At 39.2% G+C, this 22197-nt stretch overlaps 1 protein-coding gene across 1 annotated transcript; it reads right to left on the bottom strand.

The window, feature by feature from the left end:
• Positions 1-212: 212 nt before the first annotated feature.
• On the bottom strand, positions 213-3486 carry LOC141587923 (uncharacterized). Its single transcript, XM_074409387.1, has 4 exons — positions 2827-3486; positions 1853-2517; positions 942-1314; positions 213-848 (listed from the first exon to the last, which is right to left on the bottom strand). The coding sequence occupies exons 1-4, from the start codon at positions 3484-3486 to the stop codon at positions 213-215; spliced, it is 2334 nt and encodes a 777-aa protein (XP_074265488.1).
• Positions 3487-22197: the final 18711 nt, after the last annotated feature.

Below are 22197 nucleotides of genomic sequence, written 5' to 3'. Positions count from 1 at the left end.
TATTATTATTATTATTATTATTATTATTATTATTATTATTATTATTTTTTTTTTTTTTTTTTTTTTTATTTATTTTTTTTTTTTTATTTTTGCAGAAAATGCAAGGGATCTTTCATTAATAATTAGGAAAAGATTACAGACCCACACAGTCCAAACAGCCAGAGAAGACAGCTACCATGTAGCCATCTAAATAAAGAAACCATACAAGCCAACTAAGCTAATTGATACATTCTAGTAGCAACAAGATAGCAAATTTTACGACATAACCCTCGAGAATTAGACCTCTTATCATTAAAGATGCGATCATTACGCTCCTTCCAGAGCATATAGATAGTGCAAGCTAGCAAACATCTCCTCTGAACCTTCACACGAGCAGCCCCACGGTTATACAGAGAGAACCAGTGCAGCACCTGAGCCAAAAGGACAGGAGGATCAAAATGACCCATCCACCTACAAACGGCATTCCAAACCTCAACAGAGAATGAGCAAGAAAAGAACAAATGAGCCAATGTTTCCTCCTCACACCCACAAAGCACACACCTATTTGCCAAACAGAAACCCCTTTTCTGGAAGTTATCTAACGTAGAAAGCCTATTCTGGCAAGCCAAGCTCCCAATAACAGCATGCTTGGGCAAGACAGAACCGTCATGAATGACCCTATACCAGCCAACAATATTCCCTTTAGGTCTGATACTATGATAGATCTGACTCACCTGAAACTTGCCATGTCTAGTACATTCTTCCAGCACCTCCTCCCCTGTTTTGGTCACCCCAGCAAGATGGACAAGCATATCCTTAGTGGCAATAACAGACTTCCAGAACCAGGAATGCGAAATGGTGCTAGTAGCCTGCCATATAGACTACCCCTTCAGCACATAATGCTTGAACCAAGCAGACCAAAGGCAGTCAGGCTTGTAAACAAGCTTCCAAACCCAACGAACCATATGACTTTTGTTCCAACTCAAAATTTCCTTAATGTCCATTCCCCCCTCCCTTCTAGGGAGGCAAAAATCAACCCACTTCTTAAAGACAAGTCTTCTTTTACCCTCAGCAATGCCCCAGAAAAAATCTTTACAAGTCTTCTGAAGTTTTTTGACAATACCCTTAGGCAAAAGAATACTAGCCCCCCAGAAATTTTGTACTCCAAAAACCACAGAATTTAGAAGGGTAACCTTCCCAGCATAGCTCAGTGTGTGATTGGCCCAATGCATAATTTTACCACGAATTTTGTCCAACATAGGTTTAAACATAGCAATGCTTGAAACCGTGAGGTAGAAAGGGGAAGACCCAGTATCTAAATGGGAATTCTCCTCACTAAATCCAGTAGCACCATAATAAGACCTTTAACATTCTTTGGTGACCCCTCCAAAATAAACACAAGTTTTAAGAGGATTAGCGAAAGAAGACCTGAAATAGCAAAAATTCATCAAGACAAGAAGCAATCGCAACCACGGATGGGAGATCACCCCTAGTAAACACAAGAAGATCGTCAAAAAAAAAACCAAGTGAGTAAGATGAAGTCTGCACACATTTAGGATGATAGGAGAACCCAGGATAAAAAGGGAGCTTCCTGAGCATCCTAGAGAGCACCTCCATGGCAAGGACAAAAAGGTAGGGAGACAAAGGATCCCCCTGACGAAGCCCTCTCTGACCCTTAAAGAAGCCCTCCACCCCTCCATTCACAGCAAGAGAGAAGAAAGGAGTAGTGATACAAGCTTTAATCCACTTCACAAAAATCTCAGGAAAACCAAAAAGACCCAAACAGTTGCATAAAAAATCCCAATTAACTGAGTCAAACGCCTTCCTGATATCAACTTTCGCAGTATCCGGGTGTCAAAGAGCTCTACTATACTTTGCAGTGAGTTCATGGGCTAAAGCAGAGTTCTCAAACAGATCTCTATCCTTGACAAAAGCAGCCTGTTCCCATCCTACCAGATTAGGGAGCACATCCCTTAGTCTGTTGGCCAGCATTTTACTGATGACCTTGTAGAACGTGGTACAGCAGGCAATAGGGCGATAGTCCACAACAGAGGAGGGTATGTCAGTTTTAGGAACAAGCACAAGAAGAGTAGCATTTGCAGCTTTGGGCATATTTCTCTTCACAAAGAACTCCTGGACAGCTGCTTTAAAATCAGTACCTATAGTATCCCAGGCATCCAGAAAAAATCCAGAGCTAAAGCCATCAACCCCAGGACTCTTATACCTGTCAATGGACTTGAGGGCATCCATAAGCTCTTGATCAGAGAAGGGAAGAACCAGCTGCTGCTTCTGAGTGGGGTCCAGAACAGCATCATTAAATAGATCAGAAGGAATAGGCTGAACAGGTGAAGTGGACCCAAGTAGGCTCTTATAAAACCCAACAGAGGCACTCCCAATCTCCTCAGTTCCCTTGCAAATCCTGCCATCCACATCCTTAAGAGATCCAATAGTGTTCCTAGACTTTCTCTCAGCAATTTTGGCATAAAAATAGCGAGTATTGTCATCACTGAAGTTATTGTGCTCCACCTTGGCCCTATGCTTCGAATGCCTATCTCACTTTTCTTAATACAAAGATAACTATGGATTAAAAGCTTTTCCTGGTCAATCAAAGTGGGATTAAGGGGGTCAGCTTGAATTTGAGTCTGCCAAGAGCATAAAGCTTCCTTAGCATCCCTAATCCTACCCCTAATGCCACTATACTCCTTCTTATGCAACTGTTTAAGACCCAATTTCAAAGGCCTTGACTTTTGAAACAAGACACTAATCCTACTTCCCCAAGCCTGACCAGACCAACAACTAAGCGGACGGGGAGTAAAGTGAGGGGAAAGAGACCAACACTCAAGGTACCCGAAGGTGCTCCCCTCCTCTCGAATGCCCAAGTCCACCCGAACTAGCATAGGGAATGGTCGAAATGCCAAGAAAGAAAAAACTAGCAGTAGAACTAATAGTTGACAACCAGCTATGATGGCCAAGAACCCTATCCAATTTAGCCCATCTCAGCTGCTCCCCTTGCCTGTTAGACCAAGTATAGGAGCATCCTGTGGCAGGGTGATCAACAAGCCCACACAAATCCAAACAATCCTTAAACTCTTCCATATCCCCATAATGCACCTGCTCACTTCCAAGCCTCTCCTCAGCACTAAGAGTAACATTGAAGTCCCCTAGACAGCACCAAGGGTGAGAGACATTAGCAGCAATGTGTTGGAGAGTAGACCACAAAGTTCTCCTGTGAACTCCCAAATTAAAAGCATACACAAAAGTCATCTCATAGGACTTCTGGGTGAGAAGGTGCATAACCTGACAATGGACATGTTGAGCAGTCTTCCCACAAACCCTAAGAGAGACAGTAGAAGGATTCCAAAGCACCCAGATACGACCATTAGAGTGGCAGTCATTATTATTAATTAACTGAAATCTAGCTAACTTATTCTTCCAGACTCTATGAATAGCAGCATCCCTAACATGAGTTTCAATTATAGAAGCTACATCCACTTTATTAGCCAACATAAGGTCTAACACCTCATGTTGCTTTAGAGGGTCATTCAACCCCTAATGTTCCATGTAAGGATATTCATTGGGCGGGAGAACACAGCCACCATCAGTCCAGGATCAACCAAAATAGTACCCTCTTCACCATTACTTATACCCAAAACTTGACCAGATTCAGTTTGCTCAGGTACTGCTAATTCCTGGAATCTATTACCCAAATTAACAGAGACACTTGCTTTACTATGCAGGAGCACCTGACTTGTTGCCTGAGACTTCCCAAACCCCTCCTCATCCAAATGAGAATCAGGGGGAGTATGCTGACTAGTCACAGTTCCACCCTTAGCCACAGGAGTCTGATGGACAGCTACTTCAGTAGCAACTGCAGCAGAAGAAGACGGCAGTGGCACCTCCTCAAGAACAACAGTAGGCACTGGAGCAGTTTGTTGGACAGTAGGCTTAGGCTTGTAAACCGGCTTCCTCTTACCCACTTGCCCAACCCTACACTTATCCACAGTATGACCAATCTTCTTGCACTTGGTACAAAAGTAAGGAATCCATTCATACACCACCTTTTGTAAGATACGCCCTCTAAAAGGAGTATTCAGCCATATAGCACTAGGTAACTCCTTAGAAATATCTGCCTCAATAAGGACTCGGGCAAAGGCAAGCTTACTTTTTTCAGTAGTAACCTCATCAGCACAAAGAGGCTTACCCACCGAACTAGCAACTTTACTAAGCCCAAAGAGTTGGACCAAAAACATGGGTCTAAATTGGGAAACAAAACCCAGATGAGAACAGTGGAGACCTGTGTTAATTCCTCCACAATTGTAGGACTCCAATCTTTGAAAACCAGGGGGAAGCCATTAAGGTTCCAAGAATCATTTTTAATCAGGTTCATATCCTCCTCACAGAAAAACCTAAAATAGAACCAGCCCTTCGCAAAATACAAAACCTGCGGAGTATTATTATTATTATTATTATTATTATTATTATTATTATTATTATTATTATTATTATTATTATTATTATTATTATTATTATTATTATTATTATTATTATTATTATTATTATTATTATTATTATTATTATTATTATTATTATTATTATTATTATTATTATTATTATTATTATTATTATTATTATTATTATTATTATTATTATTATTATTATTATTATTATTATTATCGTCGTCATCGTCTGGTTCTTTGAAATATCTATAAATAGACAGCAGTGTGTAATAGCGAAATTTTTAGTTCAAAAATAGGAGTCATGATAAAATAAAAATAAAAATTATTAATGTCAATACATCAAATGCTTGCAATTGTGAAAAATGTTTAGATTCAACGCAAATTATAAAATTTAGTTATTCGGATCATCTACTTCCATATGTTCTTCTTCGTTGTCATTTTGCGACACTCCATCTTCATGCTCGTCGGGATTGTTATCTTTCCAAATAGCTTTAGCTATATCCATTCTCACTTTAGACATAAGGCTCATTCGATCTTTATCATCCAAATTTGTATCTGTTCTCCCAATAACTGCATCATGTTGTACAATTGGGATACCAAGCTTATGCATTCGTATAAAATTATGAAGTGTGAAACATGAAACGATAATTGACATTTGATACTTTGGTAACATCTCGGGGCATAGTTTTCAAAGACCTTCCACCTTTTCTTCAATTGACCAAACGCACATTCAACTTTCATTCTTAATGAAGAATGTCGGTAATTGAAATGTTCTAACATTCCTATAGGTGGCCCGTGCTTAAATTCCGGCAAATGGGATCTGACATTGGGATCGCAAATAGGAGACAGATATCCAATAGTATTAAGATATCCGGAGTCCACCAAATAGTACTTACCTACAAAGTAAAATAAAAATTGCGTGAGAATCGCAAAATAATGAGCTATAAACAAATAAAGAAAATTAGTTAATACTTACCTTCAGGTGGATGAGGAAAAACATATTTTGAGGCAGTTAGAGAATCTCGCCATACTGTAAGATCATGGGCACTCCCTTCCCAACCCACGTTGATAAATGTAAAAATCCTATCAAATGAATAATTGGGCAAAAATAACTCAGAGACACCCGTCACGAATTACATATAGAAGGAGTCAACTTCATTCATTCACGAATTACTTTGTCATGTTCAAACAGTCCGTGTAAGTAATTGACTAATTTCATTCATTCCCATCCAATAATGATGTTTTGTTTTGTTTTAATTTCCCAATAATAATTTTTTGTAATTAATATATTTATTTATTTATTTTGGCTGGCAGCTAATTGAATATGAAAAATTTTCCTACTTGATTCTAATGACGACGGTTCCATCGTCACATTGAATATGACACCGTCATATTCCATGCTAATATGCTATCAAACTCCTTTTATACTGATTTTAATGTCTTCTTGAAATTATACAACCGTCTTATATAAAAATAATTTGCGATCTAACAACAAAGATTCAAACTTTTTAGATCAATTTAGAAGAACACATATAGGAAACAACATAATATATAAAATCACGTCTTAATATCACAATTGCAAAACAAAAGCAAGAAATAAAAACAAACTCATTAAAAAAAATGTGAATTCAATCAAAGAATCAAAGGGTAATACAGAATTAGTGAATACTTTCAAAAGATTGGCTGTTGCGTCAAGGTAGGATTTTTTTTTATGAACAAGTTCTAAGGGGAAAGCAGATTGAAGGCACAGTATTTGTTAAGTGATTTTTTTGAGTAATACGTAGGGTTTTTTTAATTTTGGCTCAGTTCAGTTCAAGTCCATTAAGTTCGATTCGATTCGATTGATTCGATTCGATTCATTCGATTCATTCATTCAGTCCATTAAGTTCGATTCGATTGATTCAGATTGATTCGAGTCCATTAAGTTCGATTCGATTGATTCGATTGATTCGATTCGACGGATTCAGTCCAAAAGAACAGGGCCTAAGCTTGGATTCGTTAATGGCGGCTATCCTAAGCCTTCTGAGACTCATGAGAATTACTCTGATTGGATTAGAACTGATTACACGGTGATACGTTGGATCCTTCATTCTCTGAACCCTAAGATAGCTGAAGCATTGTCCAATGTCATTTCCGGCAAACAGCTGTGGGCCGAGTTGCAGGAGCACTACAATCAGTCTAATGCTTCGTTCTTGTATCAAATCTGTAAGGACGTCGTTCAAATTTACAACCTGTTATTGCTGTTGGTGATCCTCCTAATGTCTGGAGAAGGGATTCTAAGAAGCCAAAAGTGGATCGTTCTACATTCTTTTGTGATCATTGTCACAAGGCAGGTCACACAATTGGTTACTGTTGGACATACAAGCAGTGGTTGAAGGCTCAAGGCATCAGGGGCCAGCAATCTTCTGATAAGGCATCTGGTTTTGGTTCAAAGAAAATTGCTGCATATGTTGTTGAGTCTAGAGAATTTGAAGCAGACACTCCTCTTGAGAGTTTTCATGATATGGGATCAGTTCAAGCTTCTGTGACATATCATTCCTTTATTCAAGCAGACGCCAAGGAATTGTTTAAAATGCGATCCGAGTCTTCTGTCTCTGATTCAGCTGGTCCTTTTGCAGGTATGATCTTTGCATCAGCTGCTTTATGTGCTTCCAATGCTTTAACTTATCCTTGTTGGATTGTTGACTCAGGAGCATCATACCACATGGCTTAGCTTCTGAGTGTAAAATGTTTAAACCTTTAAAATAATTGCCTAGACCATTAGCCATTACTTTACCTGATGGACAAATAAAACTGGTCAAATTTATTGGTGAGGTTCCTTTAACTCATAATATCACTTTGCAAAATGTGCTTTATTTGCCTGATTTTAAGCACAACTTGCTATCCCTTGGTAAGCTTTTGTCTGATAACAGGATAATAGCTCATTTTACATCCACTGAATGTTATATTCAGGATCGGCCTTCCACTAAGCAGGCTCTTTGCACTGGTTGGAAAAGAGATGGAATTTACCAATTTGTTGTTGTTTTCAATTCAGCTTCTAATAAAAGTGATTGTAATTCTAGGGATTATAATCCTAGTTTTTCAATATCTGCTTCTACTGTTGCTGATGTAGCATTATTACATACTAGGTTAGGGCATAGTTCTCTGACTACTCTTAAGTATGTAATGCCTGCTTTGAAATTTAATACACAAACAGATTCTATACATTGTGATACCTGTTTTTTAGCAAAGCATCATAAAATGTCTTTCCCTGTTAGCAGTACTATTTCCACTAGAATATTTGAGTTAATACATGTTGACCTATGGGGGCCCAATAGAGTTAAGACCTTGAGTGGTGCATCTTACTTCCTCACCATAGTAGATGATTTTAGTATTGTAACATGGACTATACTTCTGAAAACTAAGGATACTGCTAGGCAAACTTTACAGAATTTCTTGACCTATGTTAACACTCAATTTCAAGTGAGCGTCAACATCTTGAGAAATGACAATGGGACTCAAGTAGTTCAAGAATAGTGTGCGCAGTTATTACTTGATAAAGGTATTATTCATCAAAACACTATACCAGGGAATCCTCAACAAAATGGTACCGTTGTCAGGAAACATAGGCATCTATTAGAGACAGCCGGGGCTCTGAGATTTCAAGCTCATTTACCTAAACAATTTTGGGGTGATATGGTGCTTGCTGCTACACATTTGATTAATCTAATGCCTTCCTCTGTCCTGAAATGGTCTACTGCTTTTGAAACTCTATTAAAAAATCCTCCCGATTACAGTCACCTCAAAGTGATTAGTTGCCTATGTTATGTTGCACATAGGGTGGGTGACAAATTCGAACCTAGAGCAACTAGATATGTCTTTCTTGGGTATCCTTTTGCTAAAAAAAGGCTAAAGTCTTTATGATTTTGATAATAAGAAAGTGATTCTGAGTAGAGATGTGGTTTTTCAGGAGAAGCTCTTTCCTTATGACCCTCAATTCAAATTTGACTATGGCCTGAGATCTAATATTAGCTCTAACTTCCCTGTTTTTCAACATAAAATTGTTATTGCTGCTGCTGAGGCTCTTATTTCTTCCACTGATGAGCACGCATAGACTATTGCACAAGATATTTCTACTTTTATAAATACTGAAATTACTAGTACTGGTAATAATGGCTTTTCAGTTGTTGAATCATCAGCAAATAATACACCAAATAATAATTCCACTCAGAATATTGAACAAATTATAGATAATGATAATAATATGCTAAATAATATTTCTGAAAATACTTCTAGACAGTCACACAGAGTTAGGCAATTGTCCACAAGGCTTCATGGGTTTAATTGCCAAGGATTGCCACAATCCATTCAACCTCCCACTGTTAGCTATGCTGCTGCAGTACCTTATCTGGCAGGGTATTCAGCTGATTATCAGAAATCTTGCCACAATGTACTTAGGTTTTTGAGTCTGCTTGCTACAGTCAAGCCAAAAATGATCCTAAATGGGTTGAGGCTATGAACAAGGAGCTTGCTGCTCTAGAAACTAATCAGACATGGGTTCTGACACCATTACCAAAGGGCAATAAGGCTATTGGTACTAAATGGGTGTATAAGATCAAGTTCAACCCTAATGGCACTATAGAGAGATATAAAGCTAGACTAGTGGTTGAGGGTATTAGAGTATGTGTCCTCGACAATAATGAGATCACATGTTTAAATCTCATATTAAGAATGCTGAGGGAAAGTAATATTTTATTGTCAACTGATCCACATTAATCAATCATATTTGTCCTCGACAATAATGCGATCACATGTTTAAATCTCATATTAAGAATGCTGAGGGAAAGTAATAATGAGGTACGTCCGCAACTGTCGAGGTCCATCATCATCCTCCCCCTCCTCACCGGAGTCCACAGCTACAACCACCGGGTCTAACGGCTCTGTCAGTGGAAGGTGCTCAGGAGCCGGAATCTTCATCCAGCTCATGCCCCACACCCTCCAAGCAAGGCTGCCATCAGCTAAAGTTCTCAACCATTTCAGGTCGAGGTAGTAGTCTCGGTCCATAATAGGCACCGGTGTAGCCAGAGGAACATATTCGGAAGAAGCCTCAAAGGAGGCTAGCTTTTCAGCTAGCCGAGTGGCGATAGCACCACAACTCAAGTACCGGGAAGTGGCAGTAGCCATCAAAGCAAGGCTAGCACAGACCATGGCAGGAGCATTAAAGGCCACCCTCTCGGTCCGCTCCGAGTTGAGGTAAGACATCAGAAGCAACATCTCATGATTGTCCAGTTTACTAATATTCGGTCTATCATAAAGGAAGTTCGAAATGGAACGAAGAAAGATCCTCAAGGTAACATGTTGAACATCATTAATCAACATGTTGCTTGAGGTGGGAGCTGGCTTTCCGGTAAGACAAGGCATTAGGCGGCAGACACCGCACTCAGAAGGAATCTCACCGATAGAGTCCTTGGGAGGCTTGGCCAACCCAAGGTGAGACGCGAAAAGGTCCATGGTCAACAGGAAACTGGTGTTCATCAAACGAAACTCAACAGTTTGAGCAGCTGGCTCGTATTTAAACGAGCTCATAAACTCCAAGGTAAGAAAAGGGTAAGTATGCTTCCTCAGCCGATACAACCCCGTAAACCCCAAAGTCTCAAATATGTGATGGACATCCGTCTCAATTCCTAAGTCAGTCAGAAGTGTGGTATCCACACAACGGGTAGGCCCCATTTTGCGTTTCTGCAACGCCACAAAACACTCTCTCTGTTTAAAATCTATAAACACCACCGTAGGGTACTCCGGTACCGAGGGTACCACGGGTCCACTACCTTCCCCAGGCTCGGGCTGTGAAGCCCTCCCCCTCTTGCTCTGACGGGTCCCTATGTTCGCCTCGGCATCCATTTTCAAAGATATGGTTTAAACAAACTTGCATAGGCATGTAAAGCACATAATTCACACAATTGAACTTTGAATACGAAGCTAGGTACACACTTTCACCAACAAATTCCCAATTTGATATGTAAATTCGAGTTTATAGCAACTCGTACGATCTCTATAGTTGTGAAAAATTTAGCATGGTAAACACAATTTACTCACCTAGTTCGGATATTATGGCACGACTCATTATGCTATTTCATGTATTTACTTGACATCATGTGAGATATTCATATACACTCATAGAAAGGTAGTTTAAAGCATGTCATCATCCACCTTCACATTAGAAGCAATTAACTCGACTAGGCTAGTCAGACGGTCTCTATGACTGTAACAAATTGACATATTCATCAACAATTAACATCACCATTATCATATTAAAACTTAATTCTTGCATATGCATTCATATCTAACACAAAATCCCAGTTATAGAAAACGAAATTCAATTTGAGGCACTTTTAAGACGAAGTTTTAAGGCAAGTTTTAAGGTGAAAATCACCAAAATCCATCCTTCAACATGATATATACAATATTTAGTGTTCAATTTCATCATCTAATATGTAGAAAACAACCCAAAATCAATTTTGATTTCTGCAAACCCTAGAAAATTCATCCCCAATTTGCAATTTCTAGTCTATTTTTACAGCAATTAATCACCAACATTCACGGAAGGAAAACATGTGAATCATATTACAACAACTAAAACCAATAATTTGCCCATATGAATCGAAAATTTCAGATTACACCATCATTCTAACAAATTCAAAGTAATAAAAACATGTAAATAGGGAAGAAAATCATACCTTGATCAGGTGGCAAGTAAAAGAACGAAATTAACAAGCAAACAACCCAACTAATCACCACTAACACAAGAAGAGAGGAGAGTTTTGAGAGGGATTTAGGGCCTAGGGTTCGAATAGAAGAAGAAGAATGAGAGGAATAAGAAGAAATAAGGGTTTTAAGAAACCCGTAAGAGGCTCTGTACTGTAGCCTACTCGATCGAGTGCCTAGGGTACTCGATCGAGTGCCCTCTACTCGATCGAGTAGGTGTTATTTCATCGAGTATCTGCAGAAAATTTCCACATCCCGACATCATAGCTTCCTAACTAGATCGAGTGAGGTCTACTCGGTCTAGTAAGCACTCGCACTCGGTCAAGTGAGGTTGAGTACTCGGCCAGAAATACGAAGTCAATTGAAGATTCCTGCAAAAACAATATCGTGTGTCGATTCCAAACTAAATTCGGAATTCGCCACTAGTTATCACATTCGCTCATGTATTACCATTACTACTCACGCGTATCATACCGTCTCAACAAATAAGGTTTATATCATATTACGCTACAACAAATTTACCCAACTCGGTTTACCTGCTACCGAGTCATTTATATATACAATTACATCATCATATCATACTTAAACTTATCTTACCACATTACTAGCAAACTTATGTTCACGTCAATGTGAAACATATAATTAACGATAAATCATCCTTTTATATGTCATTCAAATGCATATCTTACATAGCAAATTAAAGCCTATCATGTTCCAATTTCAACCATAAGCAATTACTCTACACAAATTGGTCATCGCACAACGGAAACTTCCAACCATTTAACATTGCACAAAAGCATCATTACCTGCCATTTCTCATATCATGACTCTACACTTCTTTAACTATCATCACTATAGATACCGTAGATCTCATAAACTCATATAGGTTCGCTATTACTAACAACTTAAAGTAAACCCCAACACATCCACTTTCCATATTATAGCATACACTCCCACACTTTCACACATTTCTATTAAATAAACTCTTGTCACGTTTCTCATAATCATCGTAAAGCTCACTAATTATGCCAAAACTTCACTATACACAATCCAAACGCAACTACCATACCCATATTTACGTTAACAAAGACTCGACCACAAATAATTCCGACACAATTAACATACACACCAATTACATATACACGGACTCCACATTCCCATACCCTGTGACTGGCTTAAGTACTATGGGGCCAAAATTTTGAAATGAGGGCGCCTACTCACCCAAAATCTAGCATCAGCTGGGGCTCCCATTATACATACACCAGGTTCATTTTATTAGACTCACTACGTTCATTATGTTCATTGGTTACAGGTTCCAAAATCGTCGCTCTGATACCACTTTGTAACACCCCCATATTTAGAGGAGCTTTAACTAGGCCTTCCTTAGCATATAAGGGCGTTACCATCTCGGTTACCCGAGGTAAGTAATCATCAAAAGTCGATAAAAGAACATTTATAGTTATATTACAAGCGTTACAACCAACTTAACAAATAACGATACAACTCGTGAGCTACACACTAACTATATCGAAACTCGTGAGAACTCCTCCCGCCAGGACTCCAGCTATCAACAACATCAACACCTGCTAAGACCGACTGCTCACCATAAGGGATCACGACAGACACATAGAAATAACAAGACAACCACACAAAGTCAGTACTGAGATAAGACATGACAATACCAACAATATCAATCAACACAACACAACACAATCAGTCACACACACAATCACACACGCTCCAACCAATCTCCGTCACCGACTGTCCACTGGACCAACCCTGCCAGTGGGGGACCGCAGCCGTACCCACCAAATCCCCGCTCATTATACCGAGCGATAACCCCGTCCCATTAATGTGCACATCCCCTCCCGTGGCGGGTTCCACGGAGGGCGAAACTAGGGCGTGAAGCCACTCCCGCAAGTGACTCCACTCAGCCGAGAACGCATCTCGAGAACCAGAGACAAACAATCACAGACAGCTGCAATACAACCACAACCAACAAACTGTATGTACCAACCGACACCGCATATATGCTGCCACACAAACACAACCACAGTACAACAACAATGACGAGACAACCGACACACTAGACTATCCACAGAAACTGAGTAGGCGAACCTACCTTTAAGCAACTGCAACCACTCCATGCCAATCATACGAAATATCCAGCAATCAAGCAACACCTATATCCACAACACAATCATCTATAACTACCAAGCAAACCCTAACTGCAAGGACAAGGATACGGATGATGATGACGACATACCTACAAGAAGGAACCTGGCAAAAGACCGCTACCCGACTCAAGCTATGCTCTCCTAAGGCACAAGAACCTTCAAAGGCTTTCCATGGAGGTTATATGGTGAAGGGAAGGGAAAGAGGCGACTTAAGGATTGAAGAAATGAGGCGGAAATGATTTGCGGATTTAACAAAACGCGATTATAAACCCTCGCTGAAAACCCGTTACTCGATCGAGTGTCCCACATACTCGATCGAGTGTCCCCTACTCGATCGAGTATCCGAGCTACTCGATCGAGTAGCCTCTACTCTATTGTGTACCACACACAACTCACAACCCAAGGTAACTTGGCACACACTTCTAAGGACTATTACCGCTCCCAAGGTCAGTCAACGCTGGTCAAAGGGTCTCTAAAAGGGTGGGTATTACAGTCTTCCCCCCATAAAAGAACTTCTTCCCCGAAGTTCAACTCACCTATCCCAAAACACAAGACACGGAAACACAACGACATCACTACTCTTTCGACACAGGTCACTACTCCCCGGAAATACCATCCCCCATGTCATCATCATCAACTGTCTAACACTCTATATAGGTCGACTCTTACAAGAATATTACTTGAAATACCCAACACGCTACGAGGTTACACTTTCACTAGCAACAACCAACAACGCGAAACATGTCACTTTATCACCACTAATGTACTCAACAATATAATTCTATTCCAACACACGGCCTCATGACTATCTTTCTATGGCCGCCTTTTAAGTATACTATTCAACTTTACTTCAACATACAAATTACTTCCACTAACAAGTGTAAACAATTATACTTCCATACAAGGGATGTGACTAAAGTCGAAGAAAACGTTATAAACAAACAACAACATGATTTCAAAATCGGCCTTTTTACTTTGCGACATTACTCTTCCCCTCTAAAAGGAACTTCGTCCCCGAAGTTCACCACCAAATTACTACATATGTTACTTAGTACTTACGTCTTGACATATATCCAAACCATATGATTCATTATTGACATTACTCATATTACTCGCATAACCAGTAAACCATAAGGATGTATGCAACTATATTCGAATAACTGGTCACCGTCAAGAAGGCATAAGCATATCATTTGAGTTTGTATATATAGAATCCGGTGAAATATAACTTGTAGACAATACGGATGTAAAATGAATGCAATAAGAATAATGACAACTCCACTATTCGTTGCAAATACGCCTTTAAAACCAAGCACGACTTCCAACATATGAAATGAACGGTTCAAACATGTTACTACTCATTAATAACCATGTTAAACATCAAACATGTAATTATATAACCATTAAACAATTTTTATTTTCGAAAAGTTCCTGTAACAGTGCTACTCGATCGAGTATATAGGGTACTCGATCGAGTGCCCGCTACTCGATCGAGTGTCTTGGCTACTCGATCGAGTAGCCCTGATATCAGAATGCCTCCTTTCTGTCACACCTGCAGCTACTTGACCGAGTATGGGGTACTCTGTCGAGTACCTACAGGTCAAGGTCTTGGGAAAACCTGTCATAACCCCCCCCCCCCACATATATATATATATATATATATATATATAATCGTCACATAACGTGAGTCGGGATGACTTCCCGACTCCCAAAATCCTGCAATAAAGTCAAACTAGAAATCCGGCCTTATGGCCATCCATACAAATCCAAAATAAAAGTTCTAACAAACAACGACTACCATAAGCTAACACCATCAACCAAACACAAAGATAAAGAATAGGAGTATCACTCCTGCTGCTGCTGCTGCTATTGTTCCTCCATCATCTCATCTCCACCACCATCTCCTCCCGAGGTGCCCGCTCCCGATGACCCAACACCTGCATCAACCCCCGCTCCAGCCCCAGGACTCACATACCATGGGGTCAAGCCACCATAAGCAAAGGACTGAGGTGTCCCCCAAGCTGACTGATCCACCCCGTAAGAGTGGAAAACCCCACTATAGTCCCCGACTCCACTCCACCACACTGGATGTGGTCCCTCGGTCCCTATCCCCTGAGTGTACGCCATCTCATGCATATTTCGGAGTGTCAAAGTATATGACACTCTCTCTGCCAAGTAGCTCGAACGCGTCTCCGGGGTGTCGAGGTAGGGGTAACACGGAAAAGAGTCCTGCTGCGGCGGTGCTTCCAGCCGTGGTCTAGTCTCAGCGGTCCTCTCCCTCACTCAACGGGGTCCTCTCCCCAACCTGGGCCTCTCCTCCACTACGGCCGCATTCTCCCTCTTCTTCGGCTCGGGCGTCACCTGGAGGATCGTGTCATCAATGAGGTACGTCCGCAACTGTCGAGGTCCATCATCATCCTCCTCCTCCTCATCGGAGTCCACAGCTACAACCACCGGGTCCAACGGCTCTGTCGGTGGAAGGTGCTCAGGAGCCGGAATCTTCATCCAGCTCATGCCCCACACCCTCCAAGCAAGGCTGCCATCAGCTAAAGTTCTCAACCATTTCAGGTTGAGGCAGTAGTCTCGGTCCATAATAGGCGCCGGTGTAGCCAGAGGAACATATTTGGAAGAAGCCTCAAAGGAGGCTAGCTTTTCAGCTAGCCGAGTGGCGATAGCACCACAACTCAAGTACCGGGAAGTGGCAGTAGCCATCAAAGCAAGGCTAGCACAGACCATGGCAGGAGCATTAAAGACCACCCTCTCGGTCCGCTCCGAGTTGAGGTAAGACATCAGAAGCAACATCTCATGATTGTTCAGTTTACTAATATCCGGTCTATCATAAAGGAGGTTCGAAATGGAACGAAGAAAGATCCTCAAGATAACATGTTGAACATCATTAATCAACATGTTGCTTGAGGTGGGAGCTGACTTTCCGGTAAGACAAGGCATTAGGCGGCAGACACCGCACTCAGAAGGAATCTCACCGATAGAGTCCTTGGGAGGCTTGGCCAACCCAAGGTGAGACGCGAAAAGGTCCATGGTCAACAGGAAACTGGTGTTCATCAAACGAAACTCAACAGTTTGAGCAGCTGGCTCGTATTTAAACGAGCTCATAAACTCCAAGGTAAGAAAAGGGCAAGTATGCTTCCTCAGCCGATACAACCCCGTAAACCCCAAAGTCTCAAATATGTGATGGACATCCGTCTCAATTCCTAAGTCAGTCAGAAGTGTGGTATCCACACAACGGGTAGGCCTCATTTTGCGTTTCTGCAACGCCACAAAACGCTCTCTCTGTTTAAAATCTATAAACACCACCGTAGGGTACTCCGGTACCGAGAGTACCACGGGTCCACTACCTTCCCCAGGCTCGGGCTGTGAAGCCCTCCCCCTCTTGCTCTGACGGGTCCCTATGTTCAGTCTCGGCATCTGTTTCAGCATATGGTTTAAACAAACTTGCATAGGCATGTAAAGCACATAATTCACACAATTGAACTTTGAATACGAAGCTAGGTACACACTTTCACCAACAAATTCCCAATTTGATATGTAAATTCAGTTTATAGCAACTCAGACGATCTCTATAGTTGTGAAAAATTTAGCATGGTAAACACAATTTACTCACCTAGTTCGGATATTATGGAACGACTCATTATGCTATTTCATGTATTTACTTGACATCATGTGAGATATTCATATACACTCATTGAAAGGTAGTTTAAAGCATGTCATCATCCACCTTCACATTAGAAGCAATTAACTCGACTAGGCTAGTCAGACGGTCTCTATGACTGTAACAAATTGACATATTCATCAACAATTAACATCACCATTATCATATTAAAACTTAATTCTTGCATATGCATTCATATCTAACACAAAATCCAAGTTATAGAAAACGAAATTCAATTTGAGGCACTTTTAAGACGAAGTTTTAAGGCAAGTTTTAAGGTGAAAATCACCAAAATCCATCCTTCAACATGATATATACAATATTTAGTGTTCAATTTCATCATCTAATATGTAGAAAACAACCAAAAATCAATTTTGATTTTTGCAAACCCTAGAAAATTCATCCCCAATATGCAATTTCTAGTCTATTTTTACAGCAATTAATCACCAACATTCACGGAAGGAAAGCATGTGAATCATATTACAACAACTAAAACCAATAATTTGCCCATATGAATAGAAAATTTCAGATTACACCATCATTCTAACAAATTCAAAGTAATAAAAACATGTAAATAGGGAAGAAAATCATATCTTGATCAGGTGGCAAGTAAAAGAACGAAATTAACAAGCAAACAACCCAACTAATCACCACTAACACAAGAAGAGAGGAGAGTTTTGAGAGGGATTTAGGGCCTAGGGTTCGAATAGAAGAAGAAGAATGAGAGGAATAAGAAGAAATACGGGTTTTAAGAAACCCGTAAGAGGCTCTGTACTGTAGCCTACTCGATCGAGTGCCTAGGGTACTCGATCGAGTGCCCTCTACTCGATCGAGTAGGTGTTATTTCATCGAGTATCTGCAGAAAATTTCCATATCCCGACATCATAGCTTCCTAACTAGATCGAGTGAGGTCTACTCGGTCAAGTAAGCACTCGCACTCGGTCAAGTGAGGTTGAGTACTCGGCCACAAATACGAAGTCAATTGAAGATTCCTGCAAAAACAATATCGTGTGTCGATTCCAAACTAAATTAGGAATTCGCCACTAGTTATCACATTCGCTCATGTATTATCATTACTACTCACGCGTATCATACCGTCTCAACAAATAAGGTTTATGTCATATTACGCTACAACAAATTTACCCAACTCGGTTTACCTGCTACCGAGTCATTTATATATACAATTACATCACCATATCATACTTAAACTTATCCTACCACATTACTAGCAAACCCTGTGACTGGCTTAAGTACTATGGGGCCAAAATTTTGAAATGAGGGCGCCTACTCACCCAAAATCTAGCATCAGCTGGGGCTCCCATTATACATACACCAGGTTCATTTTATTAGACTCACTACGTTCATTATGTTCATTGGTTACAGGTTCCAAAATCGTCGCTCTGATACCACTTTGTAACACCCCCATATTCAGAGGAGCCTTAACTAGGCCTTCCTTAGCATATAAGGGCGTTACCATCTCGGTTACCCGAGGTAAGTAATCATCAAAAGTCGATAAAAGAACATTTATAGTTATATTACAAGCGTTACAACCAACTTAACCAAAATAACGATACAACTCGTGAGATACACACTAACTATATCGAAACTCGTGAGAACTCCTCCCGCCAGGACTCCAGCTATCAACAAAATCAACACCTGCAAAGACCGACTGCTCACCATAAGGGATCACGGCAGACACATAGAAACAACAAGACAACCACACAAAGTCAGTACTGAGATAAGACATGACAATACCAACAATATCAATCAACACAACACAATCAGTCACACACAAAATCACACACATTCCAACCAATCTCCGTCACGGACTGCCCACTAGACCAGCCCTGCCAGTGGGGGACCGCAGCCGTACCCACCAAATCCCCGCTCATCATACCGAGCGATAACTCTGTCGCATTAATGTGCACATCCCCTCCCGTGGCGGGTTCCATGGAGAGCGAAACTAGGGCGTAAAGCCACTCCCGCAAGTGACTCCACTCAGCCGAGAACGCATCTCGAGAACCAGAGACAAACAATCATAGACAGCTGCAATACAACCACAACCAACAAACTGTATGTACCAACCGACACCGCATATATGCTGCCACACAAACACAACCACAGTACAACAACAATGACGAGACAACCGACACACTAGACTATCCACAGAAACTGAGTAGGCGAACCTACCTTTAAGCAACTGCAACCACTCCATGCCAATCATACGAAATATCCAGCAATCAAGCAACACCTATATCCACAACACAATCATCTATCACTACCAAGCAAACTCTAACTGCAAGGACAAGGATACGGATGATGATGACGACATACCTACAAGAAGGAACCTGGCAAAAGACCGCTACCCGAATCAAGCTATGCTCTCCTAAGGCACAAGAACCTTCAAAGGCTTTCCATGGAGGTTATATGGTGAAGGGATGGAAAAGAGGCGACTTAAGGATTGAATAAATGAGGCGGAAATGATTTGCGGATTTAACAAAACGCGATTATAAACCCTCGCTGAAAACCCGTTACTCGATCGAGTGTCCCACATACTCGATCGAGTGTCCCCTACTCGATCGAGTATCCGAGCTATTCAATGGAGTAGCTTCTACTCTATCGAGTACCACACACAACTCACAACCCAAGGTAACTTGACACGCACTTCTAAGGACTATTACCGCTCCCAAGGTCAGTCAACGCTGGTCAAAGGGTCTCTAAAAGGGCGGGTATTACATGATTGGCTGGCTAGAGTTTGACATTACTGTCGTATGACGGTGGTGATCAGTTGATCCCTTAAGGTCATACCTCTAGGGTAACACTCTTAATTGTTTAATTACTTAATTGTATGATGATACAAGTTAATTAATTCCTTAAAATTGAACGAATGATTTTGTGAGTAAGTTTACGAATCTTGCTGTAATTGGATTAAATAAGATCCGTACTAAGTAATTAAATTGTTTTATTACTTAGGTTTATTTATTGTTTATGAAACAATTAAAATAAGAATGAATGGTTTATTATAAATACAAGTTGTTGTGATTTATAATTCTATGACCCATTTTAAGTACTTGTAATTGTGAATTACTAGTTAATTTTTGTATGTGATTTATTTTGTTTATATAATGATTTTTAATAAGTTAAAAATGCATTATTAAACAACATGTCTAGTAACATGTCTAATATGTCACACTACACAAATTGACATTTGACAAACTTAAAATGGACCCATTTTATATGGGTGTGCCGTGTAAGTGGAGGGAGTTGGGTTGGTTTAGGACATAATTGTTGCTCTAATTGAGAATTACGCATAATGATTGTGTTTCTAAAAGACTTATACCTAACCCTTCACCCTACACCTTGAGAAAAACAATTATGGGCTTGGATAGAGCACCCTTCCCCTTGCACCATCCGGCCATCCTAGGAGAATAAGGAGAGTTTTTCTCTTCTTATTAATTTTACAATTCATTCTTATAAAATATATATTGATAATTACTTTATCTCTCTAATTTTCTTTAGAAGAAATAAAAGGGAAGAACTCACAAAATTACTAATATTTTTCACCATTACTAGAAGTAGGTAAACTACCATATTAGTATCATTTTAGGGCACGAATACTAATTTCTAGTAACAAATTAGTAATAGTATTAAGAGTGATTTTCTTGGTACAATCCTTAAGGAGTAGATCCCATCATTGGATCTAGGATTTTCTTGGGCACTTGGATTTTTCTTAAAGAAGACTAACTTGGTAGGAGACCAAATTAGTATAAACCATTTCGGCCCTCAATGTAAGATTAATCGATTTCTTCTTACTTTGTATCATTTTGTTATGCATGCATAAGATCTAAATTAGTTTATGACTAAACTAAACTTATAAAGTTATTACAAGTATCTAATAAGAGGTTAATGAATCTTACAATTGGTATCTGAGCAAATGGTCGTTGCATGCATAATCGGTCATTGTTCTTCTGAGTTAAAATGTTAACATATAAAACTAGAAATTTGTGATATATGATGATATAGGCCACAAAATTTTTGCATGATAAACATTATGGTCCTAAATTGATTTTAGGTCATTTTTTGATGATTTATGGTATTTTATTGCTCTTTAATATGATTTTAGTATTTTTATTGAATAAAATGTCACTTAAATTACTAAAATTAGGTAGACTATGATTCTGACCTTGAAATTTTTACATGACCTCACATGCATATTTTACGCATTGTATGTAAAATTTCTTATAAAATGGTTTTATATTGCATGTTTTATGATTTTTACATGATAAAAATTGATTAAATAGAGGTATTTTGGTTAAAAATGGTTAGACTTCGTTTATGCCCATGAAATTTTAGTATGTTATCACATGCAATATTTACACACTGTATGTAAATTTTGAGATGAAATGGTTTCATTTTGCATGATTTATGATTTTTAGATGTAAAAATCACATAAATAGTGACTATTTTAGCAAAAAAAAAGCTAAAATGAATTTTATGGCATGAAATTTTTTTCCAATGTTGCATATATGATATGAACACCAGATCTAAAGTTGCATGTCAAATTTCGTTTGATATGGATGTTTATTGATTTTATATTGTAAGATTGATAAATAGGAACTTTAAATAGTCATAAATTGTAAATTTGATTTTTGGGCTTAAAAATTTGTCATTTCCAGGTTCTAGAAATTTATATAGAATATTAAAAATTTTATTTTTGTTTTTTACATAATTTTATGTTTAATTTGGAATTAAAAGGTTAAAGTTATGTATTATGCGATTTATTTGTGAAATGAATTAAAATATTCTATAAGCAAGTTTTATTAAAATTTTGGAATGTTGGAAATTTTACAGAATATACAAAATTATGATTTTGAAATTTTTCGAATTTTTTATGACTTATTGGGAATTATTCCTTCTTATTATGAATAATAATGTTTAAAGAGCAATAATAAAATATCAAGTTGAATTATTGTCAAATATTTAGTGAAGACTAAATTTTTTTATCCTAAGTAGGTTAGGGTAATTAACTTGGACATAGATTTGATTTATGTAATATTGTGTGATGTTAATAAGTTAATAATCACAATTATCCATAAAACCGGACCGAATATACGATATTAGCTTAAATAGGGCGATTTGGCACATCACATGGCATGTTTCATACATATAT

The sequence above is a fragment of the Silene latifolia genome, chromosome 6 (genome assembly GCF_048544455.1).
Source record: "Silene latifolia isolate original U9 population chromosome 6, ASM4854445v1, whole genome shotgun sequence".
NCBI classification, from domain to species: domain Eukaryota; kingdom Viridiplantae; phylum Streptophyta; class Magnoliopsida; order Caryophyllales; family Caryophyllaceae; genus Silene; species Silene latifolia.
Note: the sequence above shows the minus strand (reverse complement) of the source record. Positions and strands in the feature narration are given on the sequence as shown.